At 36.1% G+C, this 15,663-nt stretch overlaps 1 protein-coding gene and 1 pseudogene across 3 annotated transcripts; both read left to right on the top strand.

Moving 5' to 3' along the window:
• The first annotated feature begins 673 nt into the window (after positions 1 to 673).
• Positions 674 to 5,736, top strand: LOC142630437 (phosphoserine phosphatase, chloroplastic). 3 transcript variants are annotated; one of them, XM_075804434.1, is made up of 8 exons: positions 674 to 804; positions 1,587 to 1,817; positions 2,169 to 2,301; positions 2,385 to 2,492; positions 3,774 to 3,867; positions 4,625 to 4,774; positions 4,852 to 4,905; positions 5,345 to 5,736. In XM_075804434.1, the coding sequence occupies exons 2-8, from the start codon at positions 1,595 to 1,597 to the stop codon at positions 5,468 to 5,470; spliced, it is 888 nt and encodes a 295-aa protein (XP_075660549.1). In that variant the 5' UTR covers positions 674 to 804; positions 1,587 to 1,594; the 3' UTR covers positions 5,471 to 5,736. The 3 variants fall into 3 exon arrangements, with proteins under 3 accessions (XP_075660549.1, XP_075660548.1, XP_075660550.1); XM_075804433.1 differs by lacking the exon at positions 674 to 804 and adding an exon at positions 933 to 1,071; XM_075804435.1 differs by lacking the exon at positions 674 to 804 and adding an exon at positions 1,090 to 1,113.
• A 7,917-nt stretch (positions 5,737 to 13,653) lies between these two features.
• LOC142632774 (protein FAR1-RELATED SEQUENCE 5-like) lies at positions 13,654 to 15,659 on the top strand (annotated as a pseudogene).
• The last annotated feature ends 4 nt before the right edge of the window (positions 15,660 to 15,663 follow it).

Raw genomic sequence — 15,663 nt, 5'->3', positions numbered from 1 at the left:
CCCTCACCGTTACCTAGTTAAACGAGTAGTATAGGAGGGAAATGGCTTCGGACTAGTTGCATATTTTAACTATGCTAATCGGGGACCAATCGTATCACTTGTGATTTTTTTTTTTTTTGGGACCAAATTTCAGAACTTACCATCTAAATTTTACTAATTTTCATTTCTGTTTTTTAAGTTTCAAACACCTCAATTTGGACTTCCGTTATCTTGCCATCCATTGTTGTTAAGTACAACTTGTACTACCCTTAATTTAAAATTTTATTATTAGGGGAAATTACATCTTACTCAGGTGTGATTTGACCAAATTTTAAGTTGTCTACACGTAGTTTAAAATTTAACACTTTAACCACTTGAAGTTAGCTCAGTTAAATTTCTATAACCCACTTCCGTTACAAACAGGGTTAAATTTGTAGTTTTGTTATACTTTTATGTCTTTTTTTCAAAAATACCAAAAACATAAAAATACAAGATTAAATAAAATAAAAAAATCCTTGCATTTTAAATCGTAGAGAGAAGAGAGAAAATTTAAAATTTAGTCAAATCTCATATTATTAAATGTCAAATTTTAAACTAGTAAGTTAAATTTTAAGCAAATCACTAAGTTGTAATTTGCCGTTAAATATCATTCAAACTATTGGTGATTAAGTTGTAATTCGCACTTATTATTTAGATTGAGAGGGAGAAAGGAGATTAGGATTGAGAGGGAGAAAGAGATAACGAGAGAGAGAGAGAGAGAGATTCGGCCACTCCCTAAACCAAAAGGGAAATCGTTTTCGGCGTCTCCGGCAGCTACTCGGTTGGGTAAGTACAAAAAATTTTAGATTTTCAGTTTCAGTGTTCTTTTGGGTATTTTGTTTGATTTTAAATTTTAGAAATTTTTTTAATTGGGTGAAAGCATGCTGACATGGTAAGCCGGGTGCACCAAATAAGGAAAATCAGGGTTTGGTGAAGGGCCTTCACAGTAATTTTAGTTCAAAGAACATTCAAACACTTTACCAAACATTTAAACAGCATAAACTGAAAGTTGCCAACAACCCGAAACAGAACCAGATAGATCTAAAGAACAAGGTGATTATTGTTTGTTATTGTTTTCTTCGTATTTTTAGCGTTGTAAGTATGTTCTTTCATTAATATCATATTTGCATTTCTTTTATTAATATCATCGTACCCCATTGTAATCTGCATGGGAAAGCTTTATGTATTTCAATCTTCTTTTATTTATTTTTTTTTGGTTTATGAATCTGGGGTTGAGAAATTTTCTGGGGTATGAAACAGAGTGTTATTGTTCTCTAATTTTCATATTTGTAGCATTATTTGTGGATCTGGAGCTTATTTTGCTTGTTGTGAATTATTAACGCTTTAAAATTTTGACTTTTGAGTTCTAGTCCTGCTGAAATGTACTTATTTTTAGTTTTTTGGTTTTTGTTTTGCCTTTATTGGCATAATTGTTGGTTATGAATAAATGGGTACTTGTGTTTTTGTTGAATTAACCTTTATAGTTTGGTGTGCAATTGTTTGTGGATGTTTTGGTATAGTAGCATTTGTGTTAAAGATTATTTTATTTTCTGTTTTGATGGGAACAGATAAATTGATGGAAGGGTTGGTGGGTTCACAGATGACACCAATTACTGCTCATTGTAAGCAACTTAGCTCACCTTTCCTTCCTGTGTTTTCTCCCCGATTTACGAAAAAATTCAATCTCAGTCTAATTGGGATGAGCAAATCACCTAAATCATTGAACTTAATTGCTGCTTCCGTTCAACCATTGGAATCTGCTAAGTTGGGCCACTTCGATAACACTCTACAATCCAAAGGTTAGCATTCAATGTTTCCTTGTATCTGCAATTTTCAAGTTTGAAGGAAACATGGGTTTAATTCAAACTTAAGTACTTTTTGATTTAGTTAAGTTTAATATTTAACTTGGTTAATTCCTTCTTTTCAGTTGGATTTCTTATTAAGTACAAGAAAATAGTGAATTGACTTATCACTTGAGTGTTGAAATTTATGTCCAAAGATTGGAGTTTGCTTATCTAGACATGAATTTTAGAGCTTATGATAACAAATCATTCGACTCTTGAAATATTCACTATTTAGTTTTTCAATGCTAATTTTGATAATTTAGAATAATATTTCTGTGGTTGATGGTTGTCATCTTAAATTTGTAGAGGTTCTTGAGTTATGGACAAATGCCAATGCGGTGTGCTTTGATGTTGATAGTACCGTGTGCCTAGATGAGGGCATTGATGAACTTGCGGAATTTTGTGGAGCTGGAAAGGCTGTTGCAGAATGGACTTCTAGGTTTGATGTCTCACATTAATTAGAACTCTTGAATTGGTATGGTATTAGTCTCTATTATTAATTTTGTGTTTCAATATTGCTAGGGCAATGAGTGGCTCTGTTCCTTTTGAGGAGGCCTTGGCTGCCAGATTATCTTTGTTTAATCCTTCCCTTTCCCAAGTCCAGGACTTTCTTGAAAAGAGGCCCCCAAGGTATGTGGGCTTCCTTCATTATTTGAGCATGTTTTGACTTGTTTGCTTAATATGGTTGGGCTGGATAGTTTGGTAAAAAATTGAATTAGTGCATTGAGTTCTACATGGCACTTGAAGACAACCATAGAAACATTGCCATCTTACCAAAAGAGATAAATGATTTATATTGTCCTACATCTGAAAATATATATTGAAAATGGATGTTAATTTTAAAAGACAGGATACTTCAGGCGTCACCAAAACCACAGTTTGCTGGCACCAAATCTTATAAAACATGAAGCACTGTCCAATTTCTTTGAGATAGCAAAGCTTCTCTTTAGTGCATTAATAGGTGCATCATTTTCTGGAGCAGAGTATATTTCCTTATCAGGTTTACTTATCATGTTACCTGATTGCATAGGCTGTTGTTTTCTTTTATTTTTACTACAGTTAAACTTTCATTTTCTATTCCAGGTAGCTATTTTAAAAATCGTCCACTGTGTTATAGGTTTCTGCATGGCTAAAGTCATGATAATGTTTTATTTTATATATCTACAAGATCGTGCAAAATATTTTAGGATCTGTTTCAATTGGATGAACATATACTTATTTTGCTCATGAATGGATCAGGAACACAAAGTGAAATGTTGTGACCTCTTAAAACTTTACAAATATTTTCAATTCTTAATGTGTGTGTCATATCTTTAGTCTAATGTAGTTTGACTGCATGGTGGCATCAAAGTTAATTCCATGTTTGCATCTTTATGGATCAGGTTATCAAATCATATGGAAGATACTTTTAGAGTCATCATTTTAATAAATAAAATATTTCTTGCAACAATCCACCTACTAACCATGTCAAATAATGTTTATTAGGCCACCCAATGCAAGTTTTGTACTTGTATCATTATTTTTGAAAATTTTCCCATTCGTAAGTTATTAATATTAAGTATAATTGCGACTTTCACCAGAATAAATGTTTAATCAGTATGAGAATGAAGCAAGGGAATTTTGAAGGGGCAGATCTTAGGCTTGTCAACATAATGGATGCTATTATGTTCCAACTGTTAGTACAGCTATATTTGGTCATGCCATCAAATCATAACTTTGAACTCTGTATATGAGGGGAAATCTTTAAATATTAGAAAATGAATTAACCGTATGGTTTTGATGGTGAACAACAATAAAGCTTCATAAATACTGTGATTATACACGATTTATGTAGTATATATTTAAATTAACAAAATATTGATTTAATTTTTAATTGAATGATATTCACTAATGTTACTTATTGATATATAGGCTTTCTCCTGGCATAGAAGAGTTAGTCAAGAAGCTGAGGGCTAATAATACCACTGTTTACCTGATCTCTGGAGGCTTTCGTCAAATGATCAATGTATGCTGTCAAATAATGGAATGACTAATGAGTGTTGGTAGTTTTGTTTTCTGTAGAAGCATTCATTGAAGAATAAAAACAAGTATACATACGCACTGGGCACAGGCAGGCACACACACACAGCATGCATATTCAAGAATAAACAGGTGGTGACACAATTACTTCATTTTTCTGGATAATGATTGAGAGTAGTCAATTGTAGGAATTGGAACGTCTAATGTTCTTATAACTATGTTGAATTACTGTTTGGTGGATCCTAACATGACATGAGATCCAACTGAGTCAAGGAGCTTGCTGGACTCATTAAATAGGAAAAGCTTTAATTGATGATAGCAATTGGAGACTGCCTGATGAAGTGGAGGTTCTAGTTCAAATATCCCTTTCTCCCTGTCCGTGGGACCATAATTGAAAAAAAAAATGATAGAACTTAGAAAAAGCTTTGTTAATTTACATATTGTATGCTAAGGATACATATTGTATGCTAAGGATAATCTATCAGAGATTATCAAAGCAAAGAACTATATGTATTGTTCATGTAATAATTTCTTCCTTTTGTACGTTACACTTTAAATGCTTAGAAGGTTAATGTGTGTGTGTATTTATAATGATTTGATAATTCTGTAGTGATAATAGGACTAATAAATTGTCTTGTTTATGTGAGATCCAGCATAGGTCATCTATTTCTGTTTTACATTAGAGAATTAGTTGAACATTGATCTACTCTTTGTAAGTACTAATTAATCTTCTTCCTTTGAAGCCTGTTGCATCGATCCTTGGGATTCCACCTGAAAACATATTTGCCAATCAACTTCTTTTTGGAAGTTCTGGGGAGTTTGTGGGCTTTGACACCAATGAGCCTACTTCAAGGAGTGGAGGAAAAGCCACTGCAGTACAACAGATAAGGAAGGTAAGTCTTTTAGCTGTTTGTTTAATTTTTGGTTGTTAAGCATGTTGCTTGTGAAGCTAATGGATTTGGTTCTCCAGGCTCATGGGTACAAGGCATTAGTCATGATTGGGGATGGTGCAACTGATCTTGAGGTAAGTAAATTCATCCAAACTTCAATCGTTTACTTGTGGCAGATTTCCATTAGAAAACTGCTGAAGCAACTGATGCCTATGTTCCACAAGTTGTCACATTTCAACATACATATATTCAAGGAAATGTTTTTCATCCTCAACTTACCTTTAACTATTAGATTTTGAGTTGAGTCCTAAATAAAAGTTGTGTTAACATAGACTGCTCCAATGGTTGGAGAGGAAGAAAAAGAGAAACTAAAAACCTACGATGGCCTCTCCATCAAGTTGGCGTGCTTTATATGATTGGCCAAACCCCTATTTCGGTTCCCACAAGATAGTCATATACCAGTTGTGTCCTCCACTCCTCCATGACTGTCTGTTAATGTGATTTTTTTGCTAAGAGTTTCCTATTCAATGTGGATTTTCTTTTCTTTTTAATTTGTTTTGTTTCTATGTATAGGCTCGTAAGCCAGGAGGTGCAGACTTGTTTATTTGTTATGCTGGTGTCCAACATCGAGAGGCTGTTGCAGCAAAAGCCGATTGGGTCGTTTTCAATTTTAGAGATCTGATAAATTCCTTGGAATAGCCAGTAGTTTTCTGAGTCCTATTCTTTTTTTCCTTGTTAAATGTTGTATAATTATTAATTTTGGCTCCTTGGTTAGTGGCCGCATGCCATTATACAAGTGCATTCTTCATGGTATCACAAGGTTACATGTTTGCTTTTTAGTAATGAGTAATGTATAAAACGTAACCGACCCCAAAAAGTTGGGACTATGGCTTGGTTATTGGTGTTTTGATAATGTATAAAACATAATTGAGAATGAATAAAGAGTTTCATCTAATTTAATGCCCACTTATAAAGAATTAAATTTTTACCCTATTGTATCTGGTTCAACCCATAAGACAGTTGGGAAATAGTAATCCTATGAGTTATAGCTGAGGGTGACATGGTTTGTGTTGGAGTAGAGGTTTGCATTGGAGGAAAGAGGAGATTTTTGGAACTTGGGACCTAAGAGCATCTCCAAGGGCTTCTTTAAAGCCAATTTTAGAGAGAAAACACCTAAAAACCTACTCCAACAGTTCCTCCATCTCCATTTTTTAGATTAGAATTGCTACAGGAGATAATACTTTTGCCTTCCACCCGGCTAACTTAGATTGAACTTTATCAATAACAAAGTTGAAAGCATTACAATTACAACCCTAATGGAAGATAGGAAACCCAAGATATCTTCCAATCTCACTCGTGGCAGTAATTCCCAGCATGTTGCAAATGGAGATTTTTGATTGGGCATCCGCTTTAGAGGAAAAAACAATACGAGACTTGCTTTTGCTGATTTTCAGCCCAGAAATCTCACAAAAGTTTTCAAGGACACCTAAAATGGCCTCACTGTTTCTGGTATTTGCCTTAGCAAATAAAAGCAAGTCATCCGCACACACACACACACACAAAAAAAAAAAAAAAGTGAGAACCCAGGGCCGCTCTAAGAAGCCTTCATAGCAGTCCAATCTCTACTATCACAGCTCTTGGAGATAAGAGAACTTAAGTATTCCATGCAAAGAAGGAAAATGTAAGGAGATATAGGGTCTCCTTGTCTAATGCCTCTTGAGAGAGAGAAAGCTTCAAGTTTACTACCATTAAACAAGAGGGAGGTAGAGGTTGGAGAGATGCAGCTAAGAATAAGCTCAGAGACATTCTTAGGAAAACCAAAATGATCCAAGACCATCCTAACAAAGCTCTACTCTAATCTATCATAGGTTTTTTCTAGGTCAAATTAATCACCATATATCCTTCCCTTCCTAGTAGGAATAAGATGTCTGAGTCTTTGAACAAGAACTTTAGACAGAATCTTGTAGACAGAATTACAAAGACTAATGGGCCTAAAATGGCCAATAGAGGTTGAACCATCCTGTTTAGGAATGAGAGTTATCAAGGTTTGATTGAGGTAATGGGGAACTTTCCTTTCCAAAAAAATCTGCTTGATTTCATGCATAACAGAATCACCAACATTCCCCCAAAACCTTTGGAAGAAGTCAACATGAATACCATCCGGCCCAGGAGCTTTGAAGGGTTTCATGGCAAACAGGGCATTAGTTATTTCCAAGTCAGAGGGAGGGAGACTAAGAGCCTCAGCATCAACTTAGGCTATTTTAACACACCACCCCATATCTACTTGAAAGGATAAACTGCTTGAAACCATCTTAGTTTGGTATAGGGTCTTAAACCCATCCAGAAACAAGCTTTTAACTTCCTCCATGTCATGGGTTAAAACCCCATTTTCATTTTCAACACACGTGATCCTATTGAAACTCCTTCTAACTAGAGTAGTCAAATGGAAAAAAGAAGTGTTTCTCTCCCCATAAACAATCCAATTTGACCTAGCCTTCATCGCCCAAAGATCCTCTTCCCATTGAAGGATTTGATTAAACTCATCCGAGAGTTGGGCTTGGAGGTTCAAAAGAAAAGAATTAGGATAATTAGCAATAGCTCTTTGGACACCCAAAATTCAAGCAAGAGCGCGTCTCTTATTAGCAAAGACATTCCTAAAAATCTCCTTATTCCAAGTTTTAACTTTAATAGTAAAATCATCCACATCCCTTGGGAGATTGAAATCCCTACCCTCCCAAGCCTCATTAACCACTTTAGGAAAATCCTAATGGCTCATCCACTTGGGCTAAAACCAGAAAGGTCTATCAAAGCATGAAGGAGGAGGGGGGGATAGGTTTAAAAGGAGAGGACAATGGTCAGAATTAACTTGAGCTAAGTATGTAACATTGGCCTCCTGGAAAAGGGACTTCCAACTAGTGTTATCCCAACATCTATCTAATCTAAGCTAAATTAGACCAGCCAGGCCTCTCTTATTAGTTTAAGTGTACTTAGGCCCAGAAAAACCCAAATCAAGCATGCCACAATTCATATAGTCCACATATGGCCAAATTCTATTTTGGCTAACAGGATTACCCCCCAAACTTCTCTTGATCATTCATTACTTTGTTAAAAATTCCCCACTAAGGCCCAAGGAAGATTATGAAGGCCCGCAAGGAGTTTCAAATTTTCCCATGAAATAAGTCTCTCACAAAGTCTAGGACTAGCATAGATAGCACTAAGAATCCAAGAAAAAGAGTGAGAACTAACTCAAATAAGAGCATGAAGTTCCTACTCTGTGGTGGACAACACTTCCATTTGAACCAGATCAGATCGCCAAAGTAGCCAAATACCTCCAGCGAAACCAATGGTATCAGAGCACACGGCTCCATCGAAAGGAAGAAAGGCCATAATACCTTTAGCTCTATCCCCACTCAAGCGAGTTTTAGTGATAACCATGATAAGAAGATGCTGCCAATTCACAAGGTCCAAAACAATCTGTCTGAAGGAGGGCTCAAGTGCACCTCTGCAAGTCCAAATAAGAACATTCAGAATGACAAAAGGATTGGTGGAGGAATCAAAACAGATAGGAGAAGATCTATCCCCTATATCTCTTAAGCTTCATGCTTGCATCAGCAAGGTCTTCGCCCTTAACAGCTCTGAGAACAGAGTTAATGAGTGTTTCCATACTCCCAGAGTCCCCTCTATGCACTTGACCAGAATCGTGTTGATCTTGGGAGCAGAGAACTGAAGGAGCTTCACCTAGTGGATATTTCCCATTGTTGCACACTCCACGGGTCTCCCCACCAAAATCTTTCTTTTTGTGATCACGGGTTCGAGCAGATCCACTTCCATCTCGCACAGAAAGAGTTCCGAGAGGGGCAAATTTAAATGTCTCACGGACGGACTGGAGTTGTTTGGGGGAATGGGAGGGAGGGTTGGATGATCTATGACGATATGCCACCATGGGTTTGGAGTTAAGGTCCATGCCTCGTCTATTATCGGCAGCGAACCCAGCTGCTAGCTTGTCTCGGTTAAGGGGAAGATGTTCAACCAAGCCTCTATCAGATCCTCCTCGAACCAGCCCATGATGTGCGTAGGGTCTCTGCAAATCATATTTATTGTGTCGTCCCCCATGGGGATTATCTTGTTCCGGTAAAAGATTGTCCAAAACTCCTAAGGTGGGTTCAAGGTTGAAGGATGAGGTGTGAGAGGTGGGTATGTCTTGGGTAGTCTGTGAGGATGGGGGAGTGGGATGAGCAAAAGAATGATTAGTTCTAGCTGAAAAGTTAAAAGCTCCAGAGGGTAGGTTTGAAAAAGTCTAGGGATTATCACCAAAAGATTGAGCAGAGATTCCTCTAGATTTGGTGCCCCTTCCCTCGGAACTCGTTATTTTCCCGTTGCTAGGCTTTTTAGGACTTGCTTTGTTAAACTTGTCAATAGGGATTGTGACCGGTTTGGGTGTGGGGCTCAAGTTTTTCCTTTTCCCTTCCCTACTGCTAGGTTGGGCGTCAGACATTGGTTCAATAGCTTTATCCCCAGAAATGACAACACCACTAGAGTTATTTTCCAAATGTACACATAAGGGCACTTGACATGCCTTACCTTTCCTTCTACTCACCATCATCCACTCCCCATACGTCTTGTCTTCAGAGGTAGAGTTTGGGTTAGCGGTCTTGTCTACAGCGGTAGAGCAAGGATTAGCTTCAGATGAATCTAGAGAAGGAGAAGCACTATTAGGAATGCTTTGTTGAGAGTCTTGAGCAGGTTGTTCTTTGATCATGTAAGCACAAGACTCCTTACGATGGCCAATACGACCACAAACAAAACATAGAGAATTCAAACCTTCATATTGCACCTTCTAGGCCATTTTTCCAATCTGAATAGTATTAATCAAGGGTTTATCAAGATTTACTTAGACACATAGCCTAGCAAAACGACCTCTAACATTCAAAGCCTTATGAGCATCAATGTGAAGTACAAGACCTATAGCGTGTCCGATCTTTAAAAGGGCACTTGGCTCGTAGAATTCAATGGGAAGCTCCAGCAGCCTTATCCAAACTGCCACTGATAAGAGCAAGGTAGTTAAGGCTTTGAACTCCAGTTCCCATTGATGAATAGCAAGAAACTGTTGGCCAATGAACCAAGGCCCACCCTTCAAGACATAATCTAAATCATGCGGGCAGTCAAATTTGATAAAAAATTAATCAAATTTGGCTTCTTTGGTTGCAAAGAAATGCATTCATTTTCAGAACTGGTGTGGTGGAGCCAAATTTGGTTGGTTCTCGTGTGAAGAAAGGGGCTGAGTTTTTTGCTATTGGTCTAGACAGCAAATCAACCCTTTGTAAAGCAGTCATTCAAGTGGCTTGGAAGAGACCTCTAGTGGGGTGGACTACCCTTAACACTGATGGGTCGGCATTGGGAAATCCTGGTAAAGCTAGTTGTGGCAGTTTACTTCGTAATAGCGAAGGAATATGGCTAAGGGATTTTGCGAGGGGTGTGGGATGTACTACTAGTTGTGTTGCGGAGCTTTGGGTGCTTTGTGATGGATTGAATCTGGCCTCCTTTTTAGGAATTAAGAATCTCATTGTTCAAATAAATGTTTTAGCTATTGTACATCTGTTGAGAAATTCTGCTGCTAACCTTGCTTTGGAACCACTTTTATCTGGCTGTAGGAACCTGCTAAGGACCTTTCCTAGGATTCGGATTGAACATGTGTTCAAAGAGGCCAATCAATGTGTTGATGCACTTGCTAAATTAGGAGCCAAGATTTCTGCTATGTTTGTTTCTTTTGATATCCCACCAGCTGTGGTGGTGAATTTGCTAACTCTTGAAAGAGCAGCAACATCTTGTAATAGACTGATTTCAGTTGTTGGTTAGTGTTTCTAATATATTATCCCTTTAACCAAAAAAAAAAAGTAACAAGTTCCTTATTCTTTAATATATAGTTGTGCCTATATTTTAATATGTGATATTATGATATGGTATGTTGGGAGTAAAGGGTGTAAAACTTGGGTTTTAGACCACATCCTTACAAAATTTAATCTCTTGATATTCTCTCTTATGAATTTTTTTTTTTTTAAATAGTTACAATATGCTACTTACTCCACAGCTTGAACAATTTCCCTCCTTGACCTCCAAGCAATTTGTTAGGGATGTAAATGAACCAAGCTGATCATGAATAACTTGGGCTCGGCTCGATAAAAAGCCTGTTCATGTTTGTTTGTTTATAAATAAGTCAAGTTTGAGCCTTAGTTTTAGGCTCGTTTAATAAACAAGCCGAGCCCAAGCAAAAAAATTTGTTCACGAACAAGCTCGTGAGCTATTAGGCTTAATACACAACAATTCAAGTATAGACTCATTTATAAGTTTATATGTGTTAGCTAAATATACTCATTACACATATCTTAATAATGACATGGCCAACATGAGACCATTACTTATATTACCTTAATTTTTTTCTTGCCTTTAAACTGATCAGGAACCACTTTAGACTATAGTTACATTTAAAAATAAATAAATAATTAAGTAGGTCACATATGATCATTCCCTATCAATTATCTAAAGTAAAGTTATGAAACATGTTAATATTTTCTCATTTATAATAGTTACAAACAAGTATTTTCTAGTCCTTCACCATCTAACGTGAATATAAAATTGTATTTTGAACAATTACTGAAGCAATAGATAAGGAATGATGAATGAATGAATTTAATTACATAAATTATTCATTTGAATAATCGCTAATCATAAGCAAGACTACGTGTATGATAAAATGAGTATACTATTTTCTTTTTCTTTTTTCTTAATTTTAGAGATTTAAGCATTTAATAATATAATTTTTTTAGGTGTCAAGCTCAAAAACTTGATATGAGCTCGAGTTTGAGCTTGATATTAAGTTTGAGTTTGGCTTGACTAATTATTCAAGCCAAGTCAAGCCAAGCTCAAACTTTTTGGCTTTCCCACGAGCTCAAGCTCAAACACTATTTTTAGGCTTGTCACAAGCTAATCAACCAAGTCAAGCTCAAGCTTTTGATTTTTCCTGACGAGCCAAGCTTGAACATGCACTACTCGACAAAGCTCAACTCGTTTACAGCCCTACAATTTGTGCATAGGGATGTGCCATTTAAGCTCTTATGAAGTTGATTTGGCGAGATGAGAAAAATAGATAGTTAGAAACTGCAACGTTTAATCAAGTTGTTTGGGAGGAAAAAAACCTCCATTATAACAAATACACACTAATTAGAAAACTCTTAACTTTACTATAAGTAGGTTCTAGTTAGTTCAATTGGTAAAATCTTAGGTCGTTCAAAATAAGAGATTTGAGATTTTATCTCTGCTTACACCATAGGTAAGGTATTTATTTGACACAAACACAATTTTTAAGAAATATTTTTTATTATAAAGTATAGGGATAATTATAGATTACCCACCTGTGGTTTATCCCGAATTTAACTTACCCACCCGTGATTTCATTTTTGACACTTTACCCACCTGTGCTTCACTCTGTTACTACTCCATAACCCACCTCCCTTTTAGACGTTACTCTAACACATTTCTTATTAAAAACAAAACCCAAAACAGATCAAACACTCTCTCTCCCAAAACACACTCCCATCCACATGAGGTAGATCTACTAATTTGCTTGAAAATCTTGAGTACATACAATATGAACATCTTAGCATATCAATAATTATGATAAAGTCAAGAACATCTGAACTGAAAGAAGTATATCCAAACTTGATATGATATGAGGATTGGGAGCATCCACATATTACAACAAACACATAACAAAACATAAGATCTCAGAGAGAGAGACACAGATCACAACACAAAAAATAAGTTCCACCATGGTTATGAGAATTTGTCACTCTGAAATGGCAAATTTTGAGACAAACCCAGTTGAAGAAACCAAAAACCCATTTTGAAAATGGCAGTTCTTCTTCCTCTTTCTTCTTCTTCTATCTAAAAGCACGCTTCCATAGGACCATGATAACCAACCAGCACCACCACCAAAGCAAGAGAAGTCTCTACCTTTATACCACAATCTCGATCTTTGTGCATTTCCCATTAATTGATTTCAAGGCTTTATGATGGCATTGATGACGCTGGTAGGGAAGAAAGAAAGAGCTCTGGTGCCGAACAAAGAGAGGTGGGCAAGGAGGCTTCGCCATGGGTGTGGGTCGGCATGAGGAGAGAGAGAGAGAGAGAGAGAGAGAGAGAGAGCCTGAGGTTTAAGAGGAGAGAGAATGAAAGGAAGGGGAAGCAACTGTCGTTGGTGGCAGTGGCGATGAGCATGCGGAGGAGAAACACACTTTCGGCCTGGCTCCTGTTTAGGGGTGTGTGTGTGAGAGAGAGAGAGAGAGAGACTAGGGAAGCTTCTACCATGGAGATCGGTGGTGGATCAGTATGGTGGTCCTGGAGATCGATGGTGATGGGATCTGGTTATGGTGGTCTTTATAGGGGGCTAACTTTCATGATGAAGGTGATTATGATAGTCTTCTTGTGTTTTGGGTTTGAAAAAATTTTAATTTGAGCCATGATTTAAGAGATGCATATTCTTGGGTTTAAAATAGCCCATTTTGATCTTGTTTTCTTTTGCTTTTTTTTGTTTTTCTTGTTTTGGGATGAGAGAGACATGAAATGAGAGTAAAAAGACTTATTTACCCCTCTTTTTTAACAGATGTGGGTAACAGAGACTAAACAGAAGTAACCTTAAGTGGGTAAAGTGTCAAAAATGAAACTACGAGTGGGTAAGTTAAATTCGGGCTAAATCACAGGTAGGTAATCTGTAATTATCCCTAAAGTATATGATAGATTAGTTGAGCATGAAATTGTCATCATCATCATCAGTTGACTGATTGTTTTTACATGTGATTATTAATGACATTAGTTTTTAGGGCAAAATGGCTACATATCTTTTATTTTTAAAGTATGTAGCAAAACACCCCTCTAAACCATTGTTCCATTATGCTATACAATTGGATAATGAAGAGCTAATAACTAATATATTTTGAGTTGCTGCTAAAATGATAATTGATTATGCCCATTTTGGAGACGCTTTGGTTTTGACACTACATTTGGCACAAACAAAGAATTTAGGCCTTTAGCTGTGTTTATTGGTTTCAATCAACAACAAAGAATTTAGGCCTTTAGCTATGTTTATTAATTTCAATCACCATAGAGATGGTGATTTTTGGGACTGCACTTTTATACAATGAGATAGATGAAGCTTTTTGAGAGTTTTTTAAATGCACATAATGGTAGAAAACCTAAATCTATCTTTACTAAATAAGAATCTGCAATTGCAAAGACATTAACTAAGGTGATGCTAGAGACGTGTAATGAATTATGTACTTGGCACATAATGCAAAATGGAATCAAAAAATTGAGAAATTTGATGAAGAATGGCTCATTGTTCCTTCGAGACTTCAAATTAAGATTGCATGCATAAGTATGAGAATGAGAGTGAATTTGAAGAAGCTAGGGATAAAATGATTTAGACCTATACAATTAAGGATCTTAGTTGGTTAAATGACATATACAAATTGAAGGCAAAATGGAAAAAAGTTACATGAAGAGGGCATTTATACTTTGGGAATGTGAAGTACTTAGCTTAGTGAAAGTTTGAATGGGGATTTGAAAGATTATTTGAAATCAAATTTGGATATGGACGAATTTCTTCAGCTTTTTGAGAGGGTTGTACGGCAAAAGTGAGATAAAGAGTTGGAGGCTGAGTATAATGCACGGGAAAAATTTCCTCCTTTGTGCTTGAAAAAGAATTCACTTTTATTGAAGCAAGCATCGTAAGTGTATACCCTTACAATACTTAAAGTGTTCCAAAATAAGTATGACTATGCACAATGCACCAATTCAAAATTGTAACTAGCCAGTGCATGAATATATTGTTGTGCTTCTTGAAAAGGTTGGAGAATATAAAGTATTGTGTAGTCCTATTAGTAGGACAATCTCATGCAATTGTAGGAAGTTTGAAACAATTGAGATTTTGTGTTGTCATATTTTGAAGGTTTTCGACATACTTGATATAAATATGATTCCTAATGCTTACATTTTGAAGAGATAGACAAGAGAAGCAAAAAATGGATATGCCAAAGATAATATTGGGAAAGATGTCCATAGGATGTTAACTTAAAAGTTACACAATGATATAGAAGATTATGTTCCATGTTAGTTAGATTAGCCTCTCAAGTTGCTAACATCAAGCTAACATCAAAGAATCATATGCTTTGGTAGGGAGTGTTACAAAGGAATTAGAAAAGCAAGTTGAAGATATTGCCATGAAATTTCTCAGTGTGAGTCTTGATAATTCTAAAGCTTAAATGTCCTTGGGTGGTAGTGAAATTGTGGATCATTGAGAACCTATATATAATTTAATTGAAAAGGTTAAATGCCTCAAAAAGAAAGGTCATAAGGGTGGGAAACAATGTAAAAGTTGGGTTGAGCAAAAATCAAGCAGGAAAAAAAAAATCCAACGAAAGATACTGTTAGACAACAATTATCTAAGGAACTCTTGAAAAGCACTTGAACATGGTACTGACTATAAACTTTTTATTCTTGGTTAAACTAACTCTTGATGTTTTATCATACAAGAAAACAATAGCTCTTCTCTAATAAATTACAATAGCTCTATCTCCCTTGTGTAATGCTATTCACACAAGGCGAGCAATCTTGTGAGTTTGTAGTTAAGCAATGTAAATAAAAAAAAATTCACTCCTAAATATATGAAAGTTTTTATGAGAACTATTTGTGATTTGTGATATAGAAAACAAAGCAAGCACCTAATTCAATGGCATGGGTGATGTATGAAGGCCTCCAAGGAAATAGATGCCAAAACAATTTCATTGAATCATTAACGGTGAACTTGCTTGACTTGTTCAAGGATGACATATGAAGGC

The sequence above is a fragment of the Castanea sativa genome, chromosome 4 (genome assembly GCF_040712315.1).
Source record: "Castanea sativa cultivar Marrone di Chiusa Pesio chromosome 4, ASM4071231v1".
Classification (NCBI taxonomy): domain Eukaryota; kingdom Viridiplantae; phylum Streptophyta; class Magnoliopsida; order Fagales; family Fagaceae; genus Castanea; species Castanea sativa.
Note: the sequence above shows the minus strand (reverse complement) of the source record. Positions and strands in the feature narration are given on the sequence as shown.

What these genes read in the sequence shown, in the direction of transcription:
- LOC142630437 (XM_075804434.1), top strand. Translation starts at nt 1,595, where the DNA reads ATGGAAGGGTTGGTGGGTTCACAGATGACACCAATTACTGCTCATTGT. An exon ending in CTTGAAAAGAGGCCCCCAAG is followed by an intron (nt 2,493 to 3,773) that starts GTATGTGGGCTT and finishes ATTGATATATAG; the next exon opens with GCTTTCTCCTGGCATAGAAG. An exon ending in ATGGTGCAACTGATCTTGAG is followed by an intron (nt 4,906 to 5,344) that starts GTAAGTAAATTC and finishes TTCTATGTATAG; the next exon opens with GCTCGTAAGCCAGGAGGTGC.